This window comes from Salvia hispanica, chromosome 1, assembly GCF_023119035.1.
Source record: "Salvia hispanica cultivar TCC Black 2014 chromosome 1, UniMelb_Shisp_WGS_1.0, whole genome shotgun sequence".
Taxonomy (NCBI): domain Eukaryota; kingdom Viridiplantae; phylum Streptophyta; class Magnoliopsida; order Lamiales; family Lamiaceae; genus Salvia; species Salvia hispanica.
This window is the reverse complement of record NC_062965.1, coordinates 5,799,997-5,818,568: the sequence shown is the minus strand read 5'-3', so window position 1 is coordinate 5,818,568 and position 18,572 is coordinate 5,799,997. Positions and strand designations below refer to the sequence as shown.

Genomic DNA, 18,572 nt, shown 5'->3' with positions numbered 1-18,572 from the left:
GATTTATGGTGGGGCTCTACAATCGCAAAATCATTTGACGCGTTCAATTTGGACATCGGATTAACGTGCAACACAACTTGTAACTGGGTAGCTAAACAGGATGGCATCTATTTTACCGGCAATCGTGATCCTACTGCAGACTTGATAAAGAGATATAATTGGGCTTTTATTGAATGATACATCCTTTACTTTATATCTGACTTTCAAACATTGATTAGAATTAGCATATATAAATTTTAAGAAAGACAAATAAGATTATTAGTTACCAAAATATGATAATAGGGTTTATATCACATATTGTACTTCAACAACAATTCCTTTACGATCAAGGAAACTTGGTAGTGACATAATTTATACTCCATTCATCCCATAAAAATATGCACATTTTATATCAATAGTCCACTAACAAATACTCCAATCAATGACGGATCCAGGAATTGACACTCGTGGGGTCGAATATATGACTACAAAATAATGAAATATAATATTTAATTAATTATTTAATAAAATATATTATAATTTAAATAGTTTATTTTCTATTTAGTACTATATTTATTTTTAAGTTGCATTAAAATATTTATTTAAAATAATCACTTTAATGTTTATTGATAAATTAGAAAAAGCGAATAAAGAAGTATTACGTTAACATGATATTATCACCAATAAAAAATTATTAATATAATTATGTTATGTTAATCAATAAGTATTTTAATTGAATAAGTCTACCCATCACAATTTATGTACAGTAAAGATTCTAGTTTTAATAGTAGGCCCAATTTTAGCCCATTTTATCAACTATAACGCGTCTTCTTCCCCAGTAGATCTGAACCCTGACTCTGCCCTCTCCATTCTCTCAACTATTCTTCCCAAGACATTCTCTATCTTTCCTTTTATTTCCAGCGAAGGATGAAGGATTGTGGTTGAAATCCGTTGTTCGGGGTCAAGGCGGAGCTACGGTGGGTCGAACGTGGAGTTTCGCGGGATCTCGGAACTCCATGAATGGAGTTTCCGGCAGTGCTCGTCGGACGATGGTGGGGTCGGTCGACCCCACTCGATCCCACCTGGGTCCGTCATTGACTCCAATTACTTTTTCTCTCTGTCTCTCTTACTTTGCCAATTGTGTATTAAAACTCGTGTAGACCTAAACGTCCATATTTTATGGGATGAATGGAGTATGTTGGATCATCAAACTTTGATTGTGATGACAAATGAGTGTTCAGTTTGCAAGATTGTATCCCGAGATTAAATATGTAGTGTGTTTGGTTCATGAGATTAAATACCACAACTCAATCATAGATGGATAATCATGGGATAATTAGTCATAGCTAACCTCCTATGACTAAAATAATCTCACAACTCTATCCTAGATTGTATCGTGTACTATTTTATCTAGAAAATCGAACACCACCTTAATGATTTATTTCAATTAATCTCATCCTAATGCTTTTGGTGGGCTACGGCTTCACATCAGAAGATATATGTATGCGTAGATCCGGGAGATGTGCGATGTTACAAGAAAAAAAGAATATGCGGTTTAAGTGTCAGACTTAAATTTAATATTGCTTGGACATGCAACAAATTGACCCAAGATAGCACTAGGCGATTTCCTTCTTCTTCGGGGCGACGTTGGAACCAAACGAAGGAGGCGGCCATGCAAAATTTAAATCCGGGTCTAGAGTAACTAGTCGTCGGGGAGGAGCGATCGCACTCTCCTGCCCCTCCCTGAATCCATCGAATGATAATTTGTCTTGGTCGACCTGCAAATTATGATTCGTTTTTTCCAAATGTATAAACTTATTAAAAAACATCTAAATATTTTAACATTGAACATTGTAAAAATAGAAATAAAGGTAAAATTCACCTCTCTTATATTATGGGACCACAACTTTAACAGCTCAACCTTTAATAAACATAAATGACTAATAATTAGCTAGCAACATAACTACTAGTATAAGAGTATTTAGTTTTAATTAGTAGCTAATTCTCATGCATGTTTCATTGCCCACCTACCATAAAACTAAATTGCACCAAAACTTGGAACACCTTCATTCAAATCAACCTTGATTTCCCTTACTTTCACATTTTAATCGAGATTACATGATTCATACAACAAGATGAAAAGCATCTTAATTTTTATTTATATTATTATCATTATTAGTATTTGTGGTGCTAGTTCTTCGCACGTTGTAGGTCCAACCTGTTGGTGGAGTATAGATTTAGAAGTTCATATTATCAATGATCTTCCTTCAACTATTGGAGCCGAGGACCCTCCTATTCCATTGCGGTTGCACTGTGCATCTGTTGACGATGATTTGGGATATCATACTCTTCCTACACAACGTGATTTTCATTGGAGTTTCTGCGTTAACTTTTTTCTACCCACTAGTTTCTCATGTGATTTATGGTGGGGCTTTAAAATCACAAGATCATTTGAAGCGTTTAATGTAGGAATCAGTTCAACGTGTGATACGACTTGCAACTGGGTAGCCAAACAAGATGGCATCTATTTTACCGGCAATCGCGATCCTACAGCAGGCTTGGTAAAGAGATATAACTGGGTTGAAATGGATTGATAGCGTTTAGAAAATATTGGTTTCCGAGTAACATTGCCCAAACCATTTGGGCTGACAAAACTAAATCTTATTACTCTAAACTTTGCTTTGTTCTCTTTTTTTTTTTTTTATTACTATAAAAACGTTGATCATTATATATATTAAATTTGAATATAATATTTTTAATTTTACATGTCAAGTGGGGTCGGGCGGGATTAACAACCCCGCCACTAGTCCATGTTATAGTCTGGGACTTATCATGGTGGGTGTATGTTACACATCTTAGGAAATGCATTTTCATGATTCGGATAGCTACTAAAAGAAAAAATAATGATCTTCCAATCCAAGCGGATGCAAACGATGCTCATCATTCTTCAACTGGCAAGCTCCACCCACAAGTTTTGTTTTCTAGATCCATCACTCATTATAATAAGAAAAATCTTTAAAAAATAAAAGAAAAAATGAGTTACGAAATCCACACTCGCATAAGATATGATGGCAACTAAAATTCAAATTTTAACAAAATGGAATGTTCAAATTACATGTAGCCTTCAACTAGAAACCCATATATATTCATCAAACAAATCGGCTAGAAACTACAACACAAACCATTGATCGTCATCTCAATAAAAGATTGTCTTGCTAAATGCTAATCATTATTTGCTAACAAAAGCTAGTTTTATCTTCAATGTGTGAGATATAAAATAGATGGTGTATCATTCGAATTCGGACCAATAATATCTCTTTACCAAGCCTTGTGCAGGATCTTGATTGCCGGTAAAATAGAGGCCATCGTGTTTGGCTATCCAGTTACAAGTCGTATTGCACTTTAATCCAATGTCAAAATTAAACGCTACAAATGATTTTGCAATTGTAATGTCCCACCATAACTCACAAATGAAACGAGTCGTTCCCCAAATGTTCATGCAGAAACTCCAATGAAAATCACGTTGTGTGAGAAGATAATGATATCCCAAATCATCGTCGTCAGATGCACAATGCAAATGCAATGGAAGAGAAGAGTTTGGGGCACCGGTGTTTGACGGAAGATCATTGATAATATGAACTTCATAAAAGTTATTAGTAACTGAACAGCTTCGTAACCTTCGTCTTTTCTCCATGCCTAAAAAGCTAGCATGAGAAATACTAAAAATTATACAGATGGAAAATATGACCATTTTCATTGTGTCGTGTGAATTATGTAATCTCGACTAAGTTGTGGAAGGAAGTGAGTTTAAATGAAATTAAGGTTCATTTGAATAAAGGTTTTCCAAATTTTGGTGTAATTTAGTTTTATGGTGGGAGAGCAACGAAGCATGCATGAGATTTATAGGTATATAGTAGTAATTGCTAAACACTAGTATTAATTACATTTATCCATCTTCAAATTATAATAATTTTCTCACAATAATAACTTGAGGCTGAACAAATTTCTCATTAGAAAATGTGTACCATTTCATTTTGTTTCTGTTTCTAGTACTTTAGCTTAATTTCGTGATTGTTAGTTAGGCTTTACTAACAAATTGGCAATATAACTATTAAGAATATTTACTTTCAAATAGCTTAGTTGATTCTATGATTTACTAATTCATAGTTAGAGTATAGTATGGGAAAAAAATTCTAATTATACTGCCATATTAATTAACCATGATTAATTTAATAATTAAAATAACGAATTGTAACCTTCATACATGCATGCTTCGTTGCTCACATACCATAAAACTAAATTACACTTGCAATTCACCAAAAAACTTAGAAAAGCTTCAAATCAGACTTAATTTCAGTTTTCTTGTGCACTCATTCCTTAATTAACTCCACATCTTGGTCGACATTACGTAATTCAAACAAGATGAAAATGATCATCGTTTTTATTTTTATATTTATTTGTATTTCTGATGCTAGTATTTTTGGGTTTAAGAGTAATTGCTTACTTACTGGGTTTTATGAAGTTCATGTTATCAATGATCTTCCTCCAAACAGAGGCATCCCAGACTCTTCTTTTCCATTTCGGCTGCATTGTGCATCGGGTGACGATGTGATAGGAATTAACGTGAGGTTAATTCCTATGGAAGAGAAAATACTGAAGAGAGGAAAACAACGTGACTTTGTAGAGATCTGGAGAGATTGGCGGTTTCTCCAAGAGGGAGAACCGATGGAGAGAACGAGATTAATAATTTAATTCTTCATTCTGCTTGATAATAATAAAAGACTTCATACATATTTATAATATGAGTGGTACAAAAAAGATCTCCTAAACTAGGGAAGTAAATCAAAAGCAAATCAAATCCTAACCACTAGGGAAAGTAAATAAAATCTTATCAACTAAATAATACTAAAACATAAATAAACTAAATAAATATTTGGAGACAATATCAGCTCCCTTCCGGAATAAAATAGAATATCAGGTCCCTATCAACTCTCCCACCGTTGAAAATCACCTTGCCCTCAAGGTGGAAGTCAGAAAAATAATCTTCCATCTCGTTGTCTTTGTTTGGATCTTCGTCTGCAAACAAAATTATATCGTTTAGGACAACAACGAGTGATGGAGAATCCGTCTTTGGACATGAGATCTCTTCCGGGACTTCAGTGACATAACCAATGATGACAACATTGATTTTTGGGTTACGGGATTTTGGAGGAAATTTGGTTTCCACCAAAACCATTGGCACATCCAGCTTTTGAGGCGATTCGTCATCAATTTTTACCATCTCTTCGATGATGGGATCAAACTTGACATTTGTTGTTGGCTCATCATCCTTTTTTGCAACAAGCTTAATGACAGAATCAGATGTGGCCTCCTTTTGAGCCATAGCCTCCTTTTTAGCTAAATATGCCACTCCCTCTATAATTTTGTTGAGAAGTTTATTCGTCTCGGCGAAATAAATGGCATCCTCATCAAAATTATGATAAACAGCATCTAGAAATTCTTGCCATGAGCAATCAGGATTCGAGCGTCGATACTTGTGGAGCCATACGGGTATCAGAAAACAAATGATAGTCAAAATACTCCTGAACATCCAAAATCCATCTCACATGGTTAACACCAGAAAACCGAGGAGGAGAGTCTGGAGGAGAGTTTGACAGCAAGACGGACATGGTGGTAGAAATCAATAGGAGGATGAGAACCTAATGAAAGCACCAATTTGATAGGAATTAACGTGAGGTTAATTCCTATGGAAGAGAAAATACTGAAGAGAGGAAAACAACGTGACTTTGTAGAGATTTGGAGAGATTGGCGGTTTCTCCAAGAGGGAGAACCGATGGAGAGAACGAGATTAATAATTTAATTCTTCATTCTGCTTGATAATAATAAAAGACTTCACACATATTTATAATATGAGTGGTACAAAAAAGATCTCCTAAACTAGGGAAGTAAATCAAAAGCAAATCAAATCCTAACCACTAGGGAAAGTAAATAAAATCTTATCAACTAAATAATACTAAAACATAAATAAACTAAATAAATATATGGAGACAATATCAGCTCCCTTCCGGAATAAAATAGAATATCAGGTCCCTATCACGATGATTTGGGATTCCATACTCTTCCTGCACATCGTGATTTTCAATGGAGTTTTTGTGCTAACATTTGGGGAAGGACTTTATTTTTTTTTGAATTTTGGTGGGATAATATACTTATAAAAACAATTGAAGTGTTTAATTTTGAGATCGGATTAACGTGCAATATGACTTGTAATTGGACAGCCAAACATGTTGGCATCTATTTTACCGGAAATCGCGATCCTACGGCAGGCTTGGTAAAGAGATATAATTGGGATCCAACTGAATGATAATATCTCTTCTACTTAAACTATGTGCTATATGTCCTCACACATTCATCACAACTACCTTCTTAATCATATACTACTACGACTATTATTATTCAAAATTTCAAATAGAAACCTTCCATTTTAATTAGGAAATTCTTCTCCCTCTAATGAAAGGGAGAGTCATTTTCCACTAACACAATTTTTCAGCATTAGTATTAATTTCAGCATCTAATAATGAATTTCCTCCGTTTCATAATAGGAGATCTATTTGGTAATGACACGGGTTTTAAAAAATATATATAAGAAAAATGAGTTGAATAAGTTAGTGGAGTATGAACCTTATTTTTATATATTGATTTTATAATGAATGTCTATTTATGGTTAAAGTGAAATATGACTCTTATTTCAGGGATGGATGGAAATGACAAAGCATGACTTTTACTCAGGAACTTAGGGAGCATGACAAAAAAAAAAAAAACAAGCTATTCGTAGCCCTATTTTGAGATCATTTAGTCGAAGTATAGAATTAGGCTGCATGACTTTTTCATTGAAGTATAGAATTTATCAAAATCCAAATGATCAAAAGTCAAAACTAGTAGGGAAATTGTAACATCCCGAATTTCCGAACCCTAATTTGAGAGCCCTTTTAATTATTAGTAATGACGTGGAGTCGTGAATGTATTTATTGTATGTGATGCTATGGCCGAGTTGAGTCTAGGGTTTGCGTTGAAAGTTTGAAAAGTCAAACTTATTGATTTTATGATGTGACATGTGATTTATTGAATTATGAAATTTATGTGATTAATTAATTTATAAGGTGAATTATTTGTTTAAGGGTGAGTGAGAATATTAGAGGAAATTCCCATAAATACTTGTCACCTAAATTTTTGGTTTTGTGATTTTCGACCCCTAGCCTTTTGGAGGAAGAATTCTATTTTTCCGGATTTAATTTAATTCTTGAGATTTTTATCCAAATTAAATCCAAAACTCAATTATTCCTTATTCTTTTTGGGAGAAAAATCGAGCCCTTTGTTTTTCTAGTGATTTTCAAAAATCACTTGTTATAGGGAGGAAAGAATTATTTTATTAATCCCTTGTTTGATTTCTTTCCATACCTAGAATTTAAATATTCTACCAAATCTTTCCATACCTTAATTTAGTCAACATTCAAAAAATCCATGCCTTATTTAGGCACCAAATCACACGCCTATTTCTAGGCCAATGGGGGAGAATTTTTATTTCATTTTTGCTCCGTGATATTTTATTCTACTCCGTAAAATATACCAAAACGAAACCATGGCTAATTAGAAGGCCTAATTTTCGAAAATTCCATGTTTATGCCTTAGAACTTATTTTTGGTATTTCTTCTTCCCTACTTCACAATATTATTTTATTCATTGTGTAGAATAAAATCTTACCAAATATTCTATTCTATTTACCTAAAGATCTTATTGAGCACTATAAATAAGAGGAACCCCTAACCCTAGCCCCATAATTTTCGCCTCCCTCCCTTCTTCACTCTCTCCAAATTTTTCTTCTTCCATTATCCATTATTTTGTCATCTTTTGAACAAGAATTGAAGTTTGATCCAAGAATCTTGAAGAACCAAGCCTAATACTTAATTTCTACCGTTCATTTTTCTCATAAGATATTTTTATATCCATCTTCTTGTTTCTACTTGATTCCTCTTCTCTCTAACCGATTAATCGGTCTTCTTGAACCCTCATGCTTCTTGGTTGAGTGAAAGGGGGATATAAAGGGATGTGGGAATATGTTTCATGTGTGTGTGTGTGTGTCATGTGTGTGTTGTGTTTGTAGAGTGTGTTTGATGGCTAAATATTATGGTACGATAGACATGATTTTTATTGATTAGTAATGATAAGATAAATCGTTGGGAAGAGGGAAAAACATCGAGACATGCATCAGTAAGAGTAGTGTTGAACCTAATTTGTGATATGTGTGCCTATGTGATTAAAAAAGGTGAAACCTCAGTTGCGAAGCCGGATAGCAAAGGAAAGAACATACTTGAAACCTAAGCAGTCGAGGTGGGCTTTATTCTTAAACTCTTTTACTTCTTGCAAAAATATTTATTGGTGTTATAAGGGTAGTTTAACTGTTATGCCATGCCTATGTTTGTTTTGTTGTGATATTGTGCGCCTGATGCCTAGTTTGTGAGTTCGCTCCATTGGGCTAGGGCTGTGGATATGTTATACGAATTCGGGTCCGAGTACGGGCCGCAAACCCTACCAGCTGTGTACACGAGGGGATCGGGAGCTATCATTGCTAGTCGGCCGGTCTCGTGGGCGAAAAGTGTGGCCACACTTTCGTCGCACTATGGAAAGATTGTGATTTATGAATTGATGAGAAAATGGGGAGTTGTTTGATTGGCCAATCTATCTTAAATATTTTGTGATACTCGTGAAATCCTCTTTAAACTGCTTAAAACTCGAGTTCACTTGGTAAGGGTGGCATAACTTATAAAATGTTTTGGCAACGAGTTCACTGAGTATTTCAAAATACTCAGCCCTGCATGTGTTTTCCTTATGTGCAGGTTGAACGATGACGAGCGGTGGCGGGTGTTGAGCATGATAATTAATTAAGATGGATATTTGAAATATCAAGCGTAGTTGTGTCTTCATACATAGCTATTCTTTCTCTTGGTCGTTTTCCGCTGAGTTTTGATACACTTATGTTTATTTCGAATATGTTGCACTCTCCTTTCGAGTTAGAGGCTTTAGACTATCTTGTGGTTTTTATCTTGGAAAACTATGTCATACTCTTGACATTGTTGAACGTCATTTATTACACCTTCCTTTTCTTATTCGAGTTTCGAGGTTAAGTTATTGCTTTAAACACTCTGATAGTTCTTTCTAATCTTTTGTTCAACACTCTTTAATTGAAACCCTAGCCTTCGTTCATTTCTTTGAGTCCGTTTTGGTAGCAGTCGCCGCATTTATTGTACACTAGGAAAGCGGGCTGTTACAGAAATCCTACAAAGGTCAAAATCCAAACTATTTTATTTTTAAATAAAAAATTATACTTACTGTATAAAATGGCAGTACTATATTATTTAAATGATAAAAATGGTTGAGACAAATATAATTTGAATGGCATCACCAATATAGTTTGGAAAAAATAAATTAATTTATACTCCCTCTTTTTTCATTAATGTTGAGACATTTTTTTATAATAAAATTATTTTTAAAAAAATTATTGTTATAAATAAAAGTGATTATTTTTACAGTAGGCGTGTGCCCCTTCTAAAAATGGCACAACGCTTGCAAATTCGTTAATTGCGTAAAATATATAACATAGTTACCAAATTGTTCATTTAACATCATGTTGTATCAAGGCTAGTCCTCTTCCCTCTGTTGGAATCATAGTCTCTCCACGGTATTTAACAATTTAGAGCACACAATAAGCCAAGCTCTAGTATCATATCAAAGAACTAGTATCAATATCTAAGCACAAAATAACTGGATCACTTTATTAGAAAGAAAAGAATATGCTTAGTGTTCTAATCAGCTTTGAGAAGAAGATGATTACGTACAAAATTAATATCCCCTAAACATAATACTAATTCTATGGTGAAACAAAGCTTCCTTCGTACTCAATGATATTATCAATCGTGTTCGAGCTCTCATGCATCTTGAAACATCCGATCAATTTCCGAGCACGATAATCATACAAAATCACTTTGCCCGACTGACAATCAGTATTATAATTCATCCCAATAGGAATATAATCATTCCGAATACGCAACTCTCTAAGGACCACACAATTATCATTCTTCCTAATAGGAATATCATCAATCCACCAAATAGGAATATCATTAATCCTCCTAATAGGCGGGGCCGCAGAAAAAGAACGCAGTTCCACATTATTCACATTATTCCAAATAAGTTCACTTCCTTCACAGCTCAACTCATAAATCTTCAACTTCCATAACTCTATAATAAACATAACAAGAATCATTGAGTGACCAAGTACACTGTCACACAATATTGTGATTGTTCGAAACACTTCATTCTTTATATCAAAGCTTAGTATAATCTCCTTACCACTTGTGTTTTGCCCTTTCCAGTGTGCAAAGGATCCATTCTTGCAAACCGACTTGATGGGTTCATTGATGACCAAATTTGGATCCAAATCCAATTTTCTCCAAGAATCTGTCATTGCCAAATACAGGTTGGCGTGCAAACATCTAGGCTCCAAGGACGACAGCAGCTGCACCACTTTGTAATCTTCGTGGAAACCCAGTCCCACCACTTGGTGATTAATGTGATGTCTTTGGGAGTAAGTAGGAGAAACAGGTAAAATCTTGAATTGACCTAAAAAGGGATTGCATATTGCAATGTCTAACGAACAAGGAGAACTTAGGCAGACTAGACCCTTAACCGCCTCAGATACTACCCTTAGGTAGATATATGAGTCGTGCGACTTCAATGACTTCCCGTTGTCTAGGAGATTTATCGAAACTTGCTTCTGAAAAAGACTATATTCACGATTTAAAGAAAAGTGTAGATATACCTCCTCATCATTCTTGTTGTTAAGCCGCAAGGTGTGCTGATATTTAAAGTGTGAAGAATCAATGATGTAATACCAGAATTTGCAGACACTTATGAATCTCAAGAGGGATCGTACAGGAAGATGCAAGAGGATCTGGAACAGCATATAGTTGTTCATAGCTATGTGGCTGAATGCTGTATAATTCTATGAATTGTTTGAATATATTATGCGATGTGCACGTTTGGAATTAGTCTATATATAGAGTGCATATTTCTGTTATTATTTTTGTTAAAGATTAAGCGTCCATTTAATTTCCTTTTAGTATAGATTTATATTTCCAAGTCAGAATCCTGTTCATATATACGATGATTTGATTTCCTTTTAGTATATTTATTTATATTTCCTTTTATACTATTTTGATTTCCTTTTAGTAGATTTATTTATATTTCCTTTTATACTAACTCAATTAAACATTGGCCCAATATTTAACACATTTGATGTTTCCATTATTCTGAAAAAAAATATACATTCATAAGTAGAGCTATCGAAGCCCAATTGCAATGTTTTGGGCCAATTGATTCATTAATATTAATCACGTGTAATTATGAATGAGTTAAAATTCTATAATTAATAAATATTTCTACTTTTTGATGTCAGCTCCATCCTTTCGAATTCTGATAGGTGGCATTATTTCCGCTTTTAAAATATTGTTAGACTTACTATTTGTTTAATATATTGAAAAAGGCTCGAGCCGACAAGCAGCAAGCAAAGGTTCAAGACAAGCGGTTAAATGTCAAGCTGCAAAAATCGAAAACAGAAGAGTACAACGACATTTAAGTCAAACACCAACAGACAGGCTAAACTCTAAACACTCAAAGAGCCAAAGAAACATCAACCCCAACAACACAAACTTGGTATCAATCTTCACTCCAGAACCTGAGGTCGTGCACTTGATCGATTGACATCTGTGTTATGGGGGAGGTTAGGACAGTCACCTGTATTCCATAACGTAAGTTGCCAAAATGGTCTTCTCTTTTCGATCTTCTAGTTTGGCTCAAACTTTTGAAAAATCATTTTATTATGTATGTTCCAGATCGACTAAAGATATGATATAAAATATAGAGATCACATGTCTTCTTGTCACCCTTTTGAAGAGAGGTGCCCAACAAAGAGAGGAAACACGCCCCTTAGGAAACCTTTACTATGTTAGACAGGGACGGATGTACATGCATCCTACAGGGGGCAAATGCCCCACCTCAAAAAATTTCACTAGTGCTATTTTGATCATTATTTTTTTAAAAAAATTGAAATACCATTATAAATGCCCCTTCATGGATAAAGTGTGTGCTGCAATAAATAGGCCATATCTATCCCTCGGAGTTCTAGGTGGAGGAGAGTGAGTTCACAACATCATCCAAAACTTGCACCGCGATTCCTTTGCAAGGCCGAGAGGGACGTCACCAAATATCCTATCCCGGAATGCATGTGCAATGCCAGTCACTCATTTGACACAATAAGGACTAACGTCATCTCAACTAATGTCATATGGCGTGATCCTTCAACTTCATGCCCGACAGACAGGACGCCTACGGCTCTTCTGGTGGCGATGCGATCGACCTTGGCCAGACTCTGCTGGCTTGTGATGGTATATTTATAGCTCCACGAGTCTGTCTTGTTTAGTTCAATACATCTTTAGTGAGGAGCGTGTATAGTTATAGGATGCATATATGTACTAATTCTTTTATTTATTCTTTATGTTGTAGTATTAAGCATAAGAAAATTGATCAATACAAAAATTGAGACCAAATCCTGAGATTTGACAACTTTCACAAGTTTCAGGTATATCTAAAAAATGAACACGACTCTAACTCTATCGATTATGTACGGCCAACTTTCAGTCGTTTACCACAAGTTTCAGGTAAACAGCTGAAAGTCATTATTCTTATAATAAAATTATTTTCAAAAAAAAAATTGTTTTATAAATAAAAGTGATTCTTTTCACAGTAGTGTGTGCCCCTTTGAAAAATGGCATAACTGCAGATTTGTTAATTGCATAAAATAAAGTTACCAAATTTTCACATAAACTTGAACTGATATGTGGAAAACTAAATAATCCTGCATTACAAATTAAATTATGAATAACAATAAATTGTTCATTTAACATCATGTAGTATCAAGGCTAGTCCTCTTGCCTCTGTTGTAATCATAGTCTCTCCACAAGATTTAACAATTTAGAGCACACAATAAGCCAAGCTCTACCGATCATATTATCGATTTTCTTCACCATCTCCGACTAATAGTATTAGCTCGGGAAACAAACAATCTTGAATGGAAGGTAGGTTTTACAAAGAGGGATTTATGAAATGCAATTAATCCTTTGGCTGTTAATTACCAAACTAGTGTGATTTACAGAGTATATTAATCACACTTTCAAGAAGCTGAGAGCAGGGAGGGAAGGGAAGGGAAGATTCACAGTTTTCTTTTTGGGGTTATTGAATGGAAGAGACACGGCCGATTTATGGCTAATTTACACTTCACTACACTCGTTACAGGTGACAACATGGCCTCGGCCCTTGACCTCCTAGGGATATACATAACCTGAAAACGTAACCACCAATGAATAAATGTTAGGCAGCCAATCCAGCAAGACAGATATGAAGCTAAAAAAGAAAGCTACTAAATCTCAGTAGCAGAAAGAGTACTTAATTCCTTGATCATTAATCACAATATTCAGTCCTCAAACCAGCAATAGGATAACTAAAAAATTCAATACTAAGCTGTTGAAGGAGCTCAGCATTTGCTTACTCTTCCAAGTAGTAAACCAGAAATAAGTGTTTTTGCATTCATTTCTATTTGGATTCGAGAATGATAAGCCAGGTTAAAATATTTAAGACACGTGGCATGGCCGACTCAAATAGAAAAGTGATATGAAATGCAAGGCCTATCAGATTAGCTTAAGCATAGAACCAAGGCACCACAACTCTAATTCTGCTTTTTATGTAAGTTAGACAACCTGTCCTAAACCACCAAGCCATTACAACAATGGAATTAATAAGAGCTAACAAAATACACCTGATAAATACATTTTTACCATAGAAATAGTACAGAACCTCCAAGGTAGAGTTAATAGAGTACACATTTTATATGGCCAGATAAAGTTTAGCATCACAACTCGCTATTATGGCAAACATGTCATCTTTTTATCCCAAATGACTAACTATCCAAACAGTTTATAATTAACAGCTATAAACAGAATGCAAGACAAGTGGTCAAGGCAGTCAACAAGTTTGCAACAAATTGTGTCCAGCCAACATGTGCAGGAAATAACACAAGCTCATTGAATCAGCAACCCCAATATTCGGCAAATAACTTTCTCTGTGATAGGCATTGTACTGATAATAAACTAAGCAAAACTGTGTCGCGGTGATTGTGTTATCAACCAATCTCTTAGAGAAGTGTGGATCTTTTCAAACAAATAGTTCTCAGCAACCACCCCCATGCCCCAAAAAAATAGTCGTCACATATGAGAAAGGGGGGATATGGGAAATGCATAAATTAGATAAATCTAGATGAAGGGAAAGTATCAGACTTTATAGAACACAAATTCAATCAAGTGAGCCCTAAGCTAAGGAGTTCTTAATGGAGGGAGATTCAGAGAACAAAATTCATAGCGCAAAAGATGGTTGCGGCATGATTCTTTCTCCTTTAAGAAGCATACACCAAGGATGTAAGCTAGAGGCTACCGTTTAAACCATATGGGTAAGTCAAGTTCTAAACCTTCATAAAAATCACACTCCCTCCGTCTCATCCTAAGTGACACATTTTCCTTTTTGAGATGTCCCACCCTAAATGACACATTTCTTAATATAGAAACATCACTCTCTCTACTTTTTCTTCCCTCTTACTTCATTAGCTCCACTTAACTCACAAAACAACACTGCATAAAATCACGTGCCAAAAAGTAAATGCACTACTTAGGGTGGGACGGAGGGACTACTATTTTAGATGCCACCATGCATGCCAACACCCCTCCCCCCCAAACCAAATGACAGAGAACAATTGTAGCAGTAGAGCCAACAAACGGGTGTAAAGGTAAGTGTTGACAGTTCATGCATAAATGTCTGTACTTTACTACTTTTACAAGAAACATCATGATTTTACTAAAAGAGTGTAAGCTTATATACAATCTTAATCAAACTGAGGTTAAAAACCAATTGGAGACAATCACCAAGCACCTACCATAGAGTTCATTTCTGCTGCATTTCCAATATATGATCACCATTCTCTAATCATTAATTGCTCACCTATATTGATCATTTACAATGTTCAAGGAAAAGGGCTTATTTTTGCAAGGTGAAAAGAATATTGAATTACACACTAAGTGCAAGCAATATATACTTCCATCTTTCCATGTACCAAGCTAAATTATTTGTTCAACGTAGCTTTCAGAAAACTAGTTCTTGGCCAACTATGTAACAGCATATCCAATGTCTTGAATGTAGCCTAATCACTTATGAACTATGAAAATTCAAAGAAAAAGTAGCTTTCTAGCAACACACCTTCTGACACCATTAAACTTAGCAAAACCTCGTTCTATGCTTATTCAGTAGCACAAAAACATTTAGGTGAAGCGAATGGAAGTTTATCAAGCACATTGTATATGAAATGAGTACAATTGGAATAAAAGATGACTACTTCAAAAAAAGCCCTCTTTCCTTCGCGTAAACTAAAAAGTGTTGTATTAACTCTGGAATAAGTAAAAATGTGAACTTCAAGAAACAAAAGTTATTCAAAACTAGTATCAATACCAAAGCACAAAGCAACAATTTTTTTTCAAATGGCAACTTAGGTAACCAGCACTCCAAAAGCAAGAACATGAAATAGCATTCCATACAATCAGTACATGCCTACAGCCTCTAGGATCATGCTGCACACTGATGTCAATCTTTGAAAAATGAGTTCTTTGAGCTTTAATATTCAAGAACACTTTTTTTAATGCAATTTATATCATCTAATAGGTCAAGACTAAAACTTTTGCACATATAGATAGCTTCAAGAAAGTAACCAAATTCATCCGATTCAACTCCAAAACAAAAGAAAGAAGTAACCAAATTGTACCTCTAATTTATGGCGTAACAATACAAAATCCAATTAGAACTCCCCACCAAAACCTCAGCTTCGAGCAAAAGCATCAGTATCGTCAGTTCCTCCTCCTCCGCCTCCTCCTCTCTCCTCCGCCTGCCACCTCGGCCAGCTCGACACAGTCTCGACGCTGTTTTCCCTCTCCAAAACTCCATCCCCTCTCTCCACCTCCCCGATCTGCGTCGGAGAAAACAAATTCCCCTCACTCCCACTCCCACCATTACTCTCATCATTATTCCACCGATGCCTCCTCGCTATATGCCTCAGCGTGTCCCTAAACCCGTACAAATCCGCCTCATCATCCACCAATTCCTCAATCCTAACCGATCCCACAAACCCCTCCGCCCCCCGCTCCTCCACTGCGGGCAGCTTGTAGCGGCAAACAGGGCACGAATTGTTGATCTGGAGCCACGGCACGATGCAATCGGGATGGTAATTGTGGTTGCAAGGCATGACCTTGGCGACGGAGTCCACGAGAAAGGGGTCCTTGCAGACGGGGCAGAGCATGGAGGCGTCGGTGACGGTGAATTCCTTGAGGGAATCGATGGAGGATTTGGGGGCGGGGTCGGATCGGGGGTCGGCGGCGGCGGAGGTGAGGTGGTGGATGAGGCGGTGGAGGTAGGGGCTGTTGAGGAGGAAGTTGTCGTCGGGAGGGGGAGGGGGGGCGGCGGAGGAGTCGTCGATGTCCATGTCCATCTGCTCGAGGGAGTCGCGGTGGCAGTGGGGGCAGAGGAGGGCGTTGGGGGTCGGGGAAGGGGGAGGCCGATGCTCATGTCGCAGGAGTGGCACCAGTAGGCGGGGTGGTAGAAGAGGCGGGGGACGACGGTGGAGGGGGAGGCGGACATGATTGCGGTGGTTGGGATAGGGATTGGATTGGATTGGGTGTTGGGAATTTGGTTTGGGGGAAGAGAGGTGAAGTGGGGTTAGGCCTTACGTTTCGTCACGGTCCGTAGGGGAGACGTCGATGTTGACTTTTAACATTTACACTTTATTAATTGTGTAATAATGAACTAATCAATTTATCATTAACTCTGGACTCGTTTAAATATGAGTATGGAGTATATTGAATCAATATAAACTACTCCTGGATTCTATGAAATTGTGCAACTAGTTTGGGACGAATACTTATATAAAATGTAGGTGATACGAGTAATAGAATATAAAAAATACTTATAAGTAAAATAATAAATGAGATAGTATATAATTGTGGACGGATATCAAAATAAAAATGATGATTAGATGTTTGAAACGGAGATATGAAATGATTGAATGAATTAGTTGAAACTTGAAAGAGTGTTTAAGTTACTTTATTATTTTTCAAAATAGTAATCTCCCCTTCGTTCCAAAGTAATAGAATCATTTTATCATTTTGATACGTTCCATAGTAATAGAGACATTTCCATTTTCAGTAAAAGTCAACACATTTTTCCAGATCTACTCTACTCTCTCTTACTTTATTTTTTCTTCATCTCTCTATCTTTTTTATTTTCTAATTTACTATCTCTTTATCTAACTCACCTAATACAATTTTTCTTAATCTCCGTGCCGAAAAAAAACGTCTCTATTACTATAGAACGGAGGGAGTACTCTTCTACTCCCTACGTTCGCCATTATGAGTCTCATTTATGGGCGGCACGGGTTTTAAGAAATATTAAGAAAAGTATGTGGAAAAAAATTAGTGGAATAGGGGTCACACTTGTATATATTAGTTTTAAATGAAATGTGAGTGGAATGAGTAGTGGAAGGTGGGATCCTATTACCATTTATGGTAAAAGTGAACCGGGACTCTTATTCGCGGACGGACTAAAAGGGGAAAACGAGACTCTTATTCGCGGACGGAGGGAGTATTTCATAATAGGAGTTATATTTGGTGTGGACATGAGTTTCAAGAAATATACTACCCCTCCAGTTTTACTATAGTTGAGGTGGAACTTTTGGGCATGGAGTCTAAGAAAGGGATGTTGAGTGTGTTAAATAAATAGATAAAAAAGTAAGAGAGAGGAAAATGTAAAGAGAATAAAGTATAAAGTGAATAAAGTAGAGAGAATAAAGTAAAAAAGAGAAAAGAGTTACTATTCCCTCGTCCCACAAAAGATATCACACTTTCCTTTTTAGTTTGTCCCACAAAAGATGTCACATTTCCCTTTTTGGAAAAAGTTTACTCTCACAAGAATATAAAAATTATATTTTCTCAATCCATTTAACACACAAAACAAAACCTCCTAAAATCTCATGCCGACCCACAAGTGTAACATCTTTTGTGGGACGGAGGGAGTACCATATATGGAAATGACTCAATTCTGAAGAAACTTCCCAAAATGGAAAAATGATTCTACTATAGTGAAACGGAGGGAGTAATAAATTAGAAAAATTAGTGAATATAAAATCTATATTTTTATATTAATTTTATAATAAAATATAAGTAAAGTGAGTTGGTAGAATATGAAATCTACTTATCATTTTTGTTAAAAGTAAAATGTGCCTCTTATTTTGGGAAGAGAGAGTATCGTAACGTATGTCAATTTGAGATATACTACTAAAAAATATACTCTCACTTTAAATAAGCAAAACAAGTGGAGCAGTAATATGAAATATAAGT

At 35.7% G+C, this 18,572-nt stretch overlaps 2 protein-coding genes across 2 annotated transcripts; both read right to left on the bottom strand.

Moving 5' to 3' along the window:
• Positions 1 to 9,904: 9,904 nt before the first annotated feature.
• Positions 9,905 to 11,008, bottom strand: LOC125185727 (F-box protein At3g49510-like). The gene is made up of 3 exons (XM_048082280.1): positions 10,853 to 11,008; positions 10,384 to 10,807; positions 9,905 to 10,272 (listed from the first exon to the last, which is right to left on the bottom strand). Exons 1-3 carry the CDS (start codon positions 11,006 to 11,008, stop codon positions 9,905 to 9,907), a joined length of 948 nt encoding a protein of 315 aa, XP_047938237.1.
• A 1,921-nt stretch (positions 11,009 to 12,929) lies between these two features.
• On the bottom strand, positions 12,930 to 16,921 carry LOC125202226 (E3 ubiquitin-protein ligase RZF1-like). The gene is made up of 2 exons (XM_048100588.1): positions 15,950 to 16,921; positions 12,930 to 13,429 (listed from the first exon to the last, which is right to left on the bottom strand). Exon 1 carries the CDS (start codon positions 16,667 to 16,669, stop codon positions 16,004 to 16,006), a length of 666 nt encoding a protein of 221 aa, XP_047956545.1. The 5' UTR covers positions 16,670 to 16,921; the 3' UTR covers positions 12,930 to 13,429; positions 15,950 to 16,003.
• Between the last annotated feature and the right edge of the window lie 1,651 nt (positions 16,922 to 18,572).